Raw genomic sequence first — 12,459 nt, 5'->3', positions numbered from 1 at the left:
CTTCCCTGCTCCTGGATTCACTGCCACTGGAGGCACAGGTGCTACAGACCCTTTTAGACCGAGATGACTTGCCACCGTACTCCATGCTCTACCAGATTAGATTGTGTCCATGTGCTCTACCGGGGGTTGCCCTGGTGAAGGGCAGGTAATTAATAACAGCAAAACAATACTTAGCTAAGAAGATTCTTATAACTAACGTGAACTATCCTGGAGTTGAGAATGCATCTCTGAGACACTTGGCTGCCTGCAACTTCATTATTTCCTGTCCGTTTAGGAAAAGTTTAAGAACTATTTATCCCGAGTTCTAATAATAAGTAAAAGCTAAATATGACTTGTGGTTTTTTTCCCAACTTAAAAAACCCATAAACTGACTCATGATTTCTTCATGTTTTGGGTTGAGCATATTGCTGGTTTCATCAACAGCTACTGCTAAACCAGCTGGATTTTCTTTCGCCACTGCCGCGTATTCAAACGTGTCGGGAATTAATGGCGCGCTGGCGCCTCTCGCTTATCTCCCCTTCATCTTGCTTCTCTTTCACGCCCCCCCTCAACCCCTGGATTATTTCCTTCTATGTCTCTCCCCACTTCTTTATGTGCCTTCCCCAGTGCCTTCACCGCGGCCCTTGGGCTTGTTGGTTCACACCGCGCGGAAATCAAGCGGGGCGAAACCTCGCCGCCTGCTGCCTGCCGCTCTCTCTGCCTTCCTTCCCCTCCAGATCCGGACTCTCCCGGCGTTGGTTTCCTTGCCTAAGGCACGGCTCCCCCTTGCTGCCAGCTTCCTGTGTTGCAGGTGAGGCGCGGCTCGAATCCAGGCTCTCGCTTCCGCCCAGGTAAGAGCGAGTGGAAGATCCGAAAGAGGCAGCCGCGGCAGAGCTCTCCTCCCCCCGCAGAGACCAGGTAAGAGGGGGTCCAGGAACAGGCGACCCTCTCCTCGCCCCCTGTCATTTGCGGGAAAGAGAAGCAGCGCGCAGCCGCTGGAATAGCAACCGGCGGGGCATTTACAGGACGCCCTCCACTTACTTCCTGGATGTTTCTAAGTTTCGTCGAAAACACTTGTCGCACTTCGGGCTGGGCTGCTTTGCAGAGCCCTGAGCTGGGATTTAAATCTCTGTGGAGTTTGTTCCCAGTTCGTGCTTTTCCTTCTAATTATCCAAGGCTAAAAAGATTTAATAACAATACAAAAATTGAAATTCTAATTTTAACTGCAAACTTCCATACCCACTGGACTTCCTTGTTTTGGCTCCGGCGAGGGGTTTTGATTATTGCATGGTGGTGGCTGCCTTGGGAGTTGTCCTGTTTAAAGTTTTAACATAAACAGTTCAAAACCTAAGACAGGGTGGAGGAGAAGCGGTGAAAAGCTATTTTCAGCCTGGTTGTAACTCTCAGTCATGGCGCAACAGGTCCCACACCTTGGCCCCTGACTAGCTGCTGCACCTTGCTTGAGTAGTTCCTGTCTCTCCATGTCTTTACACAGCCTCTCTGGTGGGGCTTGTGAGGCCACCCACAGGTTGAGAGTGGACCCACCTGTACTGACCTCACACCACCTGTTTCTGAGGTCTAGCAGCCACCCCTGCTGGTGGAATTTGAGCTTTGAGCTTTGTGCCTCTCTGAGGACAAGGGGCCCATCTTCCCTGTGCTGCACCACTGTCTACAGTGGGCAGTGGCAGCAGCACCAATGTTGTCTTTCTCCCTCTTGGGCTCAGAGAGTTGCCTGCCGATGGCAGTTGTGTCTCACGCTCCTGACAAAGGGAACAAGTGGAGCTGTAAGGAGCCTCCGCCCCCCTTCTCTTTCTTGTTGACCCTTTCTGTGTTGCACCTTCCTCTAGTTGCCCCTTTCTCTGTGGCTGGTGACACAGGGAGGGTTAGGTCCAGCAGGGCTTCCCAGGGTGAGCACTGGTTCACATCTCCTGTCATTTGTGAACTGCCTTTGGGCAGCTTTGTGGAAGAGACTGGGCCAAGTGGGTCTGTCCAGAGAGAGAGAGAACCTAAGCTGTTGCTGCCTCTGCCTGCTCTTGGCAATAAGCAGCTAGGATTGGATGCGGCAGGCATGGCTCTGCCAAGACATTTGCCGCCTAAGGCAGAACAGCAAAGTGTGCCCTCCCGCAATCCATGCACAAAATAGCCACAGCCAGTTAAGTTTATTTTGCCACTCAAGGCAGAACAATCCCAAAACCCCCTCTCACCTTCCCTGATAGTAAAATACAATAGTAATAAATTAAATAATCATATGAAGCCTTTTTGTGACATCCCAAACCAGCTGCCTCATTCTGCCGCCAATGATAGGGCTGGCACTGCTGTAGCACCACTTGGAAGAGTGCCAAAGCAGGGAGGCCAACAGTAATCCAATGTGAATTTAAACTCGTATAATGGGAGAATATGGCAGGGGTGTAAATTTTTGAATTTGCTGGGTCCCTTTTATGTTTATAGGTAGCAGGAAGCTAAATAGCCACATCTTCTCAGCATTGTTTGTGTTATGCTAAATAATAATACATATTGGATAATACGTATTGTTTTGTGGCTGGGGAATCTTTTTTCTTTTAAATGCTTTAGGCTGCAGTCCTGACCCCTCTTGTCTGGAAGTAAGCTCCACTGAATTCAATTGGACTTGCTTATTAATGGATATGGTTAAGATTGTGCTGTTAGTGAAGAAACTGTATTTATCACAATAGTAATCCCCCTATGATCTCCAAACATTTTGATTGAATGTGGGATTTTAAGAAGCAGCTTTTGAGAATGATTACAGGTATTATGTGTGTGTGTGACATCTTTGCTCCACAAAGAAACATGTTGACCTCAACTTAACTTGTACTTTTATTTTAAAATGCAGATTATTTTGACTACTGCAGCACAGATAAGCCAAGATGCCAGAAAATCCTGTTGCAGGTAGGCATCTCTGGAAAAGAATCTCTTGGTCAAATAATCAAATATTTCAAAGCAGGCATTTAATGTGTGATTTTTATGGAATCCCACAGATAAGCAGCAGGTGCTGCGGATTTTGGAGCGTCTGCTATTGAAGCTACATGAGAGAGGAGACACTTCACAGATCGATAATCTGGCTTTCCTGTACAATACACTCAAGAATCCCTTGTTTAATCATATGCTGACTCTTCAGCAGTCAATCAAGCAACTGAAAGAACAAGTAAGTTAAAGACTGTGAAGTTTAGCAATGCTGGTGGTTATGTTTGAGGGATGAATTAATGAAATATTCATTGAAATGAATGAATTAATGAAATATTCATCGAAATATTTACACTATGTATCTGCTTGGGGTGAATGCTGATCTTTTGTCACTTCTATGGTAAATTTATCATCATTGTAATCTATCATGGATTTACTAAATCACTCACTAATTGCCTTCAGACAATTATGTTCTATGTCTGGGGTTGGGTCCTGCCGTGGGCTCCTTTTGCAGGAAGGGTGGGATAGAAATTCAGTAACTAAAATAGATAATAAATAGAAGACCATGAGGCCCACCCCCCACTCTGTGATCTCTTACTAATGTTATACAAAGGTTTAACATCAGAGGTCAAACTGCCGGCTATCGTGCCTTGAACCTAACATTTGAAGTTTTCCTAGAGGTTTTCCTACATTTGGCCACTCCTGAGATAAATAAGAAGCGCTTACTCACAAATCGAGTGGCAGGAGAAACAATTATATGTGTAAATTAATGTCTTCCCTTGCTATCCACAGCTCGCTTACATGCCTCCAAATCGTTCAGTGGATTTTGATTTTACCAGGAGAGGTTTGCTGGTGTTTGACGCTGATCAAAATTCTCTTGCTAATGGAAACCTTTATATGACTTGCAACCAAAACAATCAGATGACTCCTCTAGTTCCAAAGCCTGGAGTTGATGAGTTTAATTTGGCAATCCAGAGGATGGCAAAGGTATGGCACAGCACCATTGGCAAACTAAATATATATTGCTCATCCAATTAATTCCAAATGTTTCTGGTTTTTAAGTTTTACATTTGTACAGCAAAGCATGCAAGTGTATTTTTTTTGGGGGGGGGTTGCATTATAATTGTATAATGGTAAGTAATAGAAAGCTCATGTTCTAAGTATTTTTTGAGCAGGTTCTTGCCAAACCTTGAATTTGTGGCATTTTCTTCGATTCTTGCATGCATTCAGTGTTCCTTTTGTAAAAACTCAGGAAGTGTGTAGTAATCATCATCATCATCATCAGTGCTTTCTTTCTAAAAAAATGTTTAGGGGTACTCTCATTTTGACTCAAGAAAATCACCATTTTATAGTTCAAATTGGGAAAAATAAATATAGTAAATTGACAAAATTTAAAAAGATTAACAAAATATTTAGGGGTGTGCGTACCCCTGCGTACCCCCATGAAAAAAACACAGATAATAATAGTATTGATACCCCACCGATCTGGCTGGGTTTCCCCAGCCACTCTGGGCAGCTTATCTAAAAACATAATAAAAGCATTAAAAAACTCCTGATACAGGGCTACCATCAGATGTCTTCTAAAAGTTGTGTAATTCTTTATTTTCTTGACATCTGAAGGGTGGGCATTCCACAGGGAGGGCGCCACTACTGAGAAGGTCCTCTGCCTGGTTCCCTGTCACTTTGCTTCTTGCAGTGAGAGAACCAGTAGAAGACCCTCGGTGGAGGACCTCAATGTCCGGGCTAAGCGATAAGGGGACTAGTTTAGTGGTCAATTTCACTATTCTATGTAATGTTATTATTTTGTAATGACATCAAGTTGAAGCCATACATGAAATTTGGTTCTCAATAGGCTTTGCTTGTTTAGTTTTTTTTTGGGGGGGTGTATTTTAAGATAAATGAATAGAATATTGTAAGTTAATTGCTTCTATTTTTCATTTATTAGGGCAGGCAAATAGAAAATATTGCAATAGAGAAGCCATTTAATGGAGGCCTTGGTTTTAGTGTGGTTGCTCTTAAAAACCAAAGTCTTGGAGAACCCGGTATCTTTGTCAAGGAAGTTCAGCCAGGAAGCATAGCAGCCAGGTGAGATTCTTGTTTCATATTGTCAAAGCTCATAAAAATAACACAAATTGAATAAAGGGTATGACATTCTTTATGCTGTTCTTTAAAACCATTGTTCTTAAATACTATTGGCATTGCCAGGACCCTAGAGCTGCAAGACAGCCAAGAGTTGTCTTGTCAAATCGCCTTGTTGTAAGGCAAGACATCTTGCCCACCAGCCTGCCACAGATTAGTGGATGTGAACTGGACACCACAGTGCACTAGAAGCAGAGTACAGGGGCATTATGGACAGCCGCCTGCCAAGGGTGGCTCTGTATAATGAAAGCATATGAGCCAATAATGATAATAACGTTTAGCATTCATTTTAGACTTGAGCAGCCAAGGAGCCCTATCATGATTCCTGTGATTCAGAAGGTGGGCACTGAGATATAGTGCTCACTTTAATGAATTTATGGACAAGTGAGATACAAACTAGGGACAACTCATGCTTTCTCACTATACTGCACTAGCCAACCTCAATACTATTAGAGAAGGAAGTTCTCTATCCCACCGCATATCTGTTTGTGTCCTTGAAAACCTGTTATGAAGATGCTGCCATGCTCTTTTCAAGCATTTTGTTTGCTTTATCCAAGGGATCAAAGATTAAAGGAGAATGACCAAATACTGGCCATTAATCACACCCTGTTGGATCAGAACATTTCCCATCAACAGGCCATTATATTGCTCCAGCAAGCCACAGGTTCCTTACATTTGATTGTGGCTAGGGAGCCAACCCAGAGAAGCAGTCGGACCTCAACCTCCTTAAGTGATGTTAATTCACTTGAAATGGTAAGTTACAGCTTTGTCAGAATTGAGTTTTGAATTACAAGCATCTTAAAACACATTGTACAGTGTTTACAATGCTCAACAAATTGCGTATGATTAGTGTCTTTGTCTTCCACACAGATAAAATGTAGATCAGACTAAATATGCAGTTAAAAAAAACCATATTCCTAGATGTATGTGTCAACTTGCAACTCTCTTGGAACAACCTTGCAACTTCAAATGGAGTTGTAAAAATAATAAAACTGCTTTGTAGGAAGTAACTAGCTGGTAACCCATTGAGTTCAAATGCTATCTCCTGTGTTCTATAAACTTTGTGTGTGCTGTGCATTCTTATTTTTTAGTGTTTATTAAATTTCTAAACCACCCTTCATCCAAAGATCATAGGACAGCTTACAATATAAAAACATAACCATACACAAAAAGTATCATGATAAACAGACTTTCATCTTCTGCCTCTTCCAGATCAATTGGGGCCATGTTGAGGAAGTAGAGCTGGTTAACGATGGCTCAGGATTGGGTTTCGGAATTGTAGGAGGAAAGTCAAGTGGCGTAGTGGTGAGGACTGTTGTTCCTGGAGGTCTGGCAGATAAGGTAACTGGTTTGTACTGTGTCCTTCTTTAAAACAAAACATCCAATAGTTATCAGTTGGAATTTCCAAGCAAGCTAAGGTGTTGTATTTTAAAGAGTGGCAGGTGCTGGTGGTGGGTGATTGATGCAACCAGTTGGAGACCCCTTGCCTAGCTTAATCTGTACTTCCTTTCACTAGACACTGGAGAAAGATGGCAGAGTTATACCCATCTCTTTCCACTTTTTTCTCACTACTGCTGTTAGCAAAGTGAGTGGCAAGCACAATCCTAGCCGTGCTGCTCATTCCATTGTGGGGAGAGGACAGTATTTGGGCAGAAGTGCTGACTCCAGTCCATGGCCTTTATTTCCACATGCCTATTATGATCAAAGAAGACTGATATTATTCAAGACTCAAGAGTCAGTATCTATAAAAGCAAGACTAAAGCTTGGGCAAGGATAACTAACTTTAAATGTTGACGGTGTCTGTGTTCCAAGTCAGATGAATGGTTTTTCAAGTATGCCACAGTAAGAAAGGGAATTTAGAAAACATGTGTACCATTTGGATCTAAAGATCAGTAATATGTTAACCATTAGACTTAAAGTATTGGAGAGCAGCAACACAAAGCTGTATTCATGCATTATGCCAAACTCAGTTAATCACTACATGTACTAACAGCAGTGAGTTTGCTCCCATCCTCCCTGTTTGTCTTCCTAACTATTATTATTAATATTAATTAAATTTCTATACCACCCTTCAAAGATAACAGGGTGGTTTACAATATAAATATATCTCTCACCCTCTATTCACAGAGGTTTCCTAGCCAATCAGATTTTGATTCTACCAACCTAATTTGCTGTATTTGCATGCAGTACACAACACAATAGTTTACTGAGAAACTGGAAATTGGTTGGGATATTGCTGCGAATGTGTGCGGATGAGGCTTACCAGTTGTTCAAAACTAAGTTTTGGTGATGTTTGTGAAGGCAGCAAGAAAGTCTGTAAACGAATCCTATTTGTTTTGGTGCCTATGGAACTAATACAACTTATGTTGTATTTGAGCTCTCTTACACAGAACTCTCCGGACTTTGCAAATCTGGAGCGTTCATGCTTGAGATTCCCAGAATAATAAATATGAGTTCAAATAGGAATACTATTTAATTATGACATTTTCAAGTAATTTTAGTGGCTTACATAGTTCCCTGCATCATTTTTATCTTCACAACAACCCTGTGAGGTAGATCAGGCAAAAAATAGGATACAGGTCTCCCTGGCTCTAGTCCAGGGCAGTTGTTAGTGCTTCCGCCTATAGCTTGATCATGCCAGGAAGGTACCTACATGATCACAGAGCTGTGAATCTTCATGCAACAACCCAAGTTGCTTTACAGGCTGTGGGTTTTGGAGTCAGCTGACTGTGCACTCTTGATACAAATTGAGACCCTGAGTCTATTTTTTTAGAAATTATGAACCTCTTGTGCTTCCATGTCCCTCAGCTGGCACTAAAGGATGCTACACCTTTTGGGATTGGCGTTTCAGTGCAACTTTGACTAAAACTTGCTGCCTCTAACCTTGTGGATACAAAGAGGGCTCTGTTTCACTTTATTAATATTAATGTACGGAAAAGAGACAGATTATAGGATGTGTTCCAATTCATAATATAAATGAAAGTTGGGAGACTTGAAGAGTTGAAATTTTAAAAGTTGGCTGTTCTGCCCCCTCTACAAAACTGTCTGTTATAATGAATGCTTTTCTCTTGTGCCTTTGGAACACCTGTTTTGCTGTAAGGAACAAAATGTTTTGGCATCCAAAAGCATATGTCATACTGTCTTAATTTGCAGCAGTCTTGAGTGACTAAGAATAGGGGTACAGTACAAAAAGGAGAGTAATTATGTTAAATTTGGAAAGAAAAGGAGGAAGAGATAATGGCCACATCCACCCGTAACGCTAAGCCAAACCATGGCATAGGGTGAACATGATGATTCCCAAGGAGAGGATTGAACTTTCTTTGCTCATTCGTGGACTTTTTACCTCAGCCAGCCAGCCAAGCCAAAGTTTGGCTTAGTGTGTCATCTGAACCAGTCTTTGTGGTTAAGGTCTCTCCTCTCTACCCATGATTTGTAGCCAAGGTTTGTCCTGTGCTTACGGAGGAGAGACCTGAGCAACGATCCCAGGTTCAGACAACATGCTAAGAAAAACTTTGGCTTAGCTGCTGTTCCATGCTGTGCTAAGAAGCCCCCAGAGAGGAACAAAGCAGGTGTGAGCTCCTTAGTGGAAGCCAGCACGGTCCCAGGAAGCCATACTGTGTCTTGCCTTGACATGAAAAAAGGCCATTGACTGGAAGAGCCAGCACTGATATTGAGACATTGTTTGCTTGGGGAGTTTACTTTGGCAAATAGCTGCTCACACAAACAATCTGTTCCACATGGGCAGTGTAATAGCAGAGGACCAGCTCATGGGAGATCACACCAGCTACTTCTATGACAAAAAGAAATCTTGCATGCATCCATCTTGCAGAAGTAACCACTCTATACTTGTCTGAGCCGCTCTTCTGGTGTTCTGGAGCTCATGTGTGGATGGTTGTTAGTCCATGTAAAGTCTGAAAAATGACATATCCACTAAATCTGAATTATGAACCTTTGCAGAAGCCAGAATGTTCACTTATGAGAGGAAAGTGTATCTGATTTTTTCTGTCAAATTCTCCATGCATGTCTGGCGGTTTATGGACTTGGGTTTGGTGCTTTGTCTTGAGACATTATCTGAAATGTTTTACTCGCAAAGAAATGATGGTTTAAGAATCACTCCTATAATTTATTTACTTTTCCCGAGAGTGATCTGGCTTGTAAATATAGTTTGGTGGAAAGTATGTAGAATTCCTTAAACATAAATGGTCTTGCAATGTGCGTGTGGCATTTAAGATACTTTTTTCTAGGAGCACTAAATCCAAACCCCTCCATTTGCTTTTCTGTTTAATAGACCAGTTTCTATAGGAAGTTGCAAAACTACAAATATTTTTCTGTAGTAGTTTCTTAATTCCCGCCCCCTTGCCCTTATGAAATAACCAAAGAAGTGGCTGGTGGTACAGTAGGTTTTAAAGAAATTGGATATTTAATACTTGACTTTTTCTTTTCAAAGAAGCATTTGGTGCTGCATTGCTTCATTTGATAGCATTTTTCCCAGTCTGGAGGCATTTTTGGGGGGAGGGGGAATACGCAGTTATAGTTTGGCAGTGCCTAATTATACTTTAGTTGCAAATCTTAAAACTATGCAAAAGTAAAGCCATGTTTGCTACTCAAAGGATGGCAGGCTCAGAACTGGTGATCACATCTTGGAAATTGGTGGGACAAACGTGCAAGGAATGAGTAGCGAACAAGTGGCTCAAGTGTTGCGAAACTGTGGGAACCGTGTCAAGATGGTTGTTGCAAGAGACCCCACGTGTGAAGTAACAGTGACACCGCCAACCCCTGTAGCCCAGCCTGTTGGTATGCTGTCTCCTTTTCACGACAGGCGATTTGGAACGGTGAGTATCTTCATACTTTGCAGTTCTTCCACGAGTTGCATTCTTCAGCAAATACACGATTGAAAACTCTGTATAGATCACAATATTTCAAGGCTATAATTGCCCCCCTCAAGGTGCATCTCAGCAAATGTTCCAAAAACAGTCACCGCCACCTCCACCTCCACCACCACTCACCTCCACTGTAGAAATTCACAGACTCTCTTGCTATCACAGAGCAGAAGATTATTTACTACTTCCCTATAGCTGAGCTCCCTTCATTTTCCAGAGCTGTTCCTTCTGCCTCAACTGGACATGATTTGTTTGAAGTGGATGCCCTTATTAGGGAAGGCCTTCCCCTCAGAGGCTCACCTAGCCCTGATAACGGCTGTTTTATATTTGTTGGGCAAAATCCTTATTCTCTCAGGTTTAATGTTCTTTAAAGTATTGTTAGATTCACTTTTATTTAATAGCCTCATCTTTTGTTGTTGTTAATCTTATAAACCTATTTATGATGACAGAAGTAGGCGGGATAATCTCTTCTACCATTATACTTGTGACCTATGTAATATAGGTGTATACATGGGGGGGGGGTGAAATCTGACCCTTCTCACGTATTTGGTTTATAGCCCATCTAAAGGTTTGGGAAAGTTAACAAAATGTTAAAAATCAGACTACTTAATTAGATTCATCTAACCCCATGGTTCCCACAGGGGGGCAATTTGATTCTTAAGGGGGGCAATTTGAGAATGAGTTATTAACAGTGAATGGCCTTTTTGGCTTCCTCCATGTGGATAGGAGTTCACTTTTTGAATAATGAGAATTATATGTCACAGGAAGGGGGCATCAGGATTTTAGAGGTGCTTAGGTGGGCATGGCCAAAAAAAGGTTGGGAACCACTGATCTAACCACTGACAGTCCCCCAACAGAGCTGCTTAACCTCACCTACCAAAAACAATGCAAAAGATGGTATTCAGACTTTAGGAGTAGATCCAAACTTAGTCATAATGCTTATAGGGTAGACCCATTAAAAGAAATGGGGCCTACGTTACTCATGACTGATGTAGGACTGACGTCCCATTGATTTCAGTGGGTCTAATCTAAGCACGATAAAGTCTGGATCCAGCCCTTTATTTAGAAATTTATCCAAAAGGAGGTTTGGCACTTGACACAGCCCTCTGTTTTAAGTTCCAGGGGTAATGTAATGATGTACTAGAGTCCTTGTAGCCTACACTAATACATTTGCTGCTAAAAATGCATCTTACAAATATGGTTTTAACAAATCTTTAATTTTTATCACATTAAAGTGTTTTGTTTAAACAAAAGCCCTTCTCAGTTTTGAGTAATTAAAATAAACTAATGCTACTCAAAGTATGCAGGAGGTCTTGAAATGTAAGCAAAGCTGTGCTCGAATTCCATCTGTTGCTACTGTGCTTTTTAGGCATGGAATATTTTCAGAGATCTCTCTCCTGCCCTGTGGTGTGGTTTTTTCACTGCTGCCGCTTCTGTTCCTTCTCAACTACTACCGTGAGATATTTGGGGACATGGCTCTTAGAAACATGGGTTTGTATTGTGGGCCCTGTTGCCCCACAGTTAGACAGAATGAGATAGCAGACCACTGCTTTGGGGAGTCATGAAAGGGACAGCAAATTGCTATTTAATTGTCCGTTCATTATTATGACAATTTTTACTGTCAGGGATGGGGAAAGCTGCATGTGGGGTTTTCTGCCTCAGGTGCCAAAATAGATTGGCTGGTTGGCCTTGGGTACTATGAACATGCCTCCTGGCTAGGAAAGAAGCATTTGCTGCTTCATTTAGGGCTGTAAAATACTGGTATATTGGGGATGACCCTGGCTGAGGTGATTTCAGTTTTTGTACTCTGATTCCAAATCCATTTTAAGTCTAATGATGCCTCTGGAGAATAATGAAACAATATTCAGATGAAAGGAGAGAAGGTGTAATCTCGGCCCCAGTGCCATTCTTCTGACTTAATCACCTTAACCTCAAGGAACTCCGTGGTGGACCCAAATAAGTTGCTTGCTAGAGATGGAGTTTGTTGAGACTTCGGCCTCTTCATGCAATATGATTGCTTTCCGGCCTGGACTGAGAAGTTCAAGGGAGCCAGGGTGAGGCAGCTGGTTTGGGATGTCATGTCAGGCAGCAAATTTGTACGCCATCCAGTTTATTGCATTTTTACTGACGGGAGGAGGAAGAGGCATCAATAACTTCTTGACTTTGTGCCCATGTTGCTGTAGCCTTGAGATAGTCTTCTGGATCAACATGTTGGACGTTTCCTAGTACCAGGACCTTACATATATGATTAGTTAGAAGATATCTAACTACTTTAATTGAATTGCACTATCACTTTGTTCTAAGCTGTTAGTGGCAGTGTGGCTTTGCGGTTGATTATTTTCTTCCATCTTTACCCTCACTTTATCTTGGACATATCACATTCTTGCTTATCCATTAAATTAAATCACCTTGTCCCATATATGTATGTAACCACTCTTTTACAGCTATTTTCACCTTTTGTATCCTACTTTGGACAAACTCATGTGCCTTTCTAAGGTGGCAAAATGCCTTACTGCGTTTGCCACCTCAATTTCATGTTGGG

The 12,459-nt window shown here is 42.0% G+C and overlaps 1 protein-coding gene across 6 annotated transcripts in view; it reads left to right on the top strand.

Annotated features, from left to right (window-relative positions):
• Positions 1-337: 337 nt before the first annotated feature.
• The window catches only part of PATJ (PATJ crumbs cell polarity complex component), a 157,843-nt gene continuing 145,721 nt past the window's right edge, over positions 338-12,459 (top strand). For 3 of the 6 annotated variants that reach the window (XM_053392227.1, XM_053392225.1, XM_053392226.1), the window contains exons 1-8: positions 341-897; positions 2,828-2,883; positions 2,973-3,139; positions 3,691-3,885; positions 4,844-4,983; positions 5,595-5,790; positions 6,250-6,378; positions 9,648-9,869. In XM_053392227.1, coding sequence (XP_053248202.1) covers positions 2,862-2,883; positions 2,973-3,139; positions 3,691-3,885; positions 4,844-4,983; positions 5,595-5,790; positions 6,250-6,378; positions 9,648-9,869 — 1,071 coding nt within the window. In that variant the 5' untranslated portion in view covers positions 341-897; positions 2,828-2,861. Of the gene's footprint in view, positions 898-2,827; positions 2,884-2,972; positions 3,140-3,690; positions 3,886-4,843; positions 4,984-5,594; positions 5,791-6,249; positions 6,379-9,647; positions 9,870-12,459 lie in introns of all 6 variants that reach the window. The other 3 variants (XM_053392224.1, XM_053392223.1, XM_053392228.1) reach the window with 2 other exon arrangements.

This window comes from Podarcis raffonei, chromosome 6, assembly GCF_027172205.1.
Source record: "Podarcis raffonei isolate rPodRaf1 chromosome 6, rPodRaf1.pri, whole genome shotgun sequence".
Taxonomy (NCBI): Eukaryota; Metazoa; Chordata; class Lepidosauria; order Squamata; family Lacertidae; genus Podarcis; species Podarcis raffonei.
This window is presented reverse-complemented; position numbering and strand designations above follow the sequence as displayed.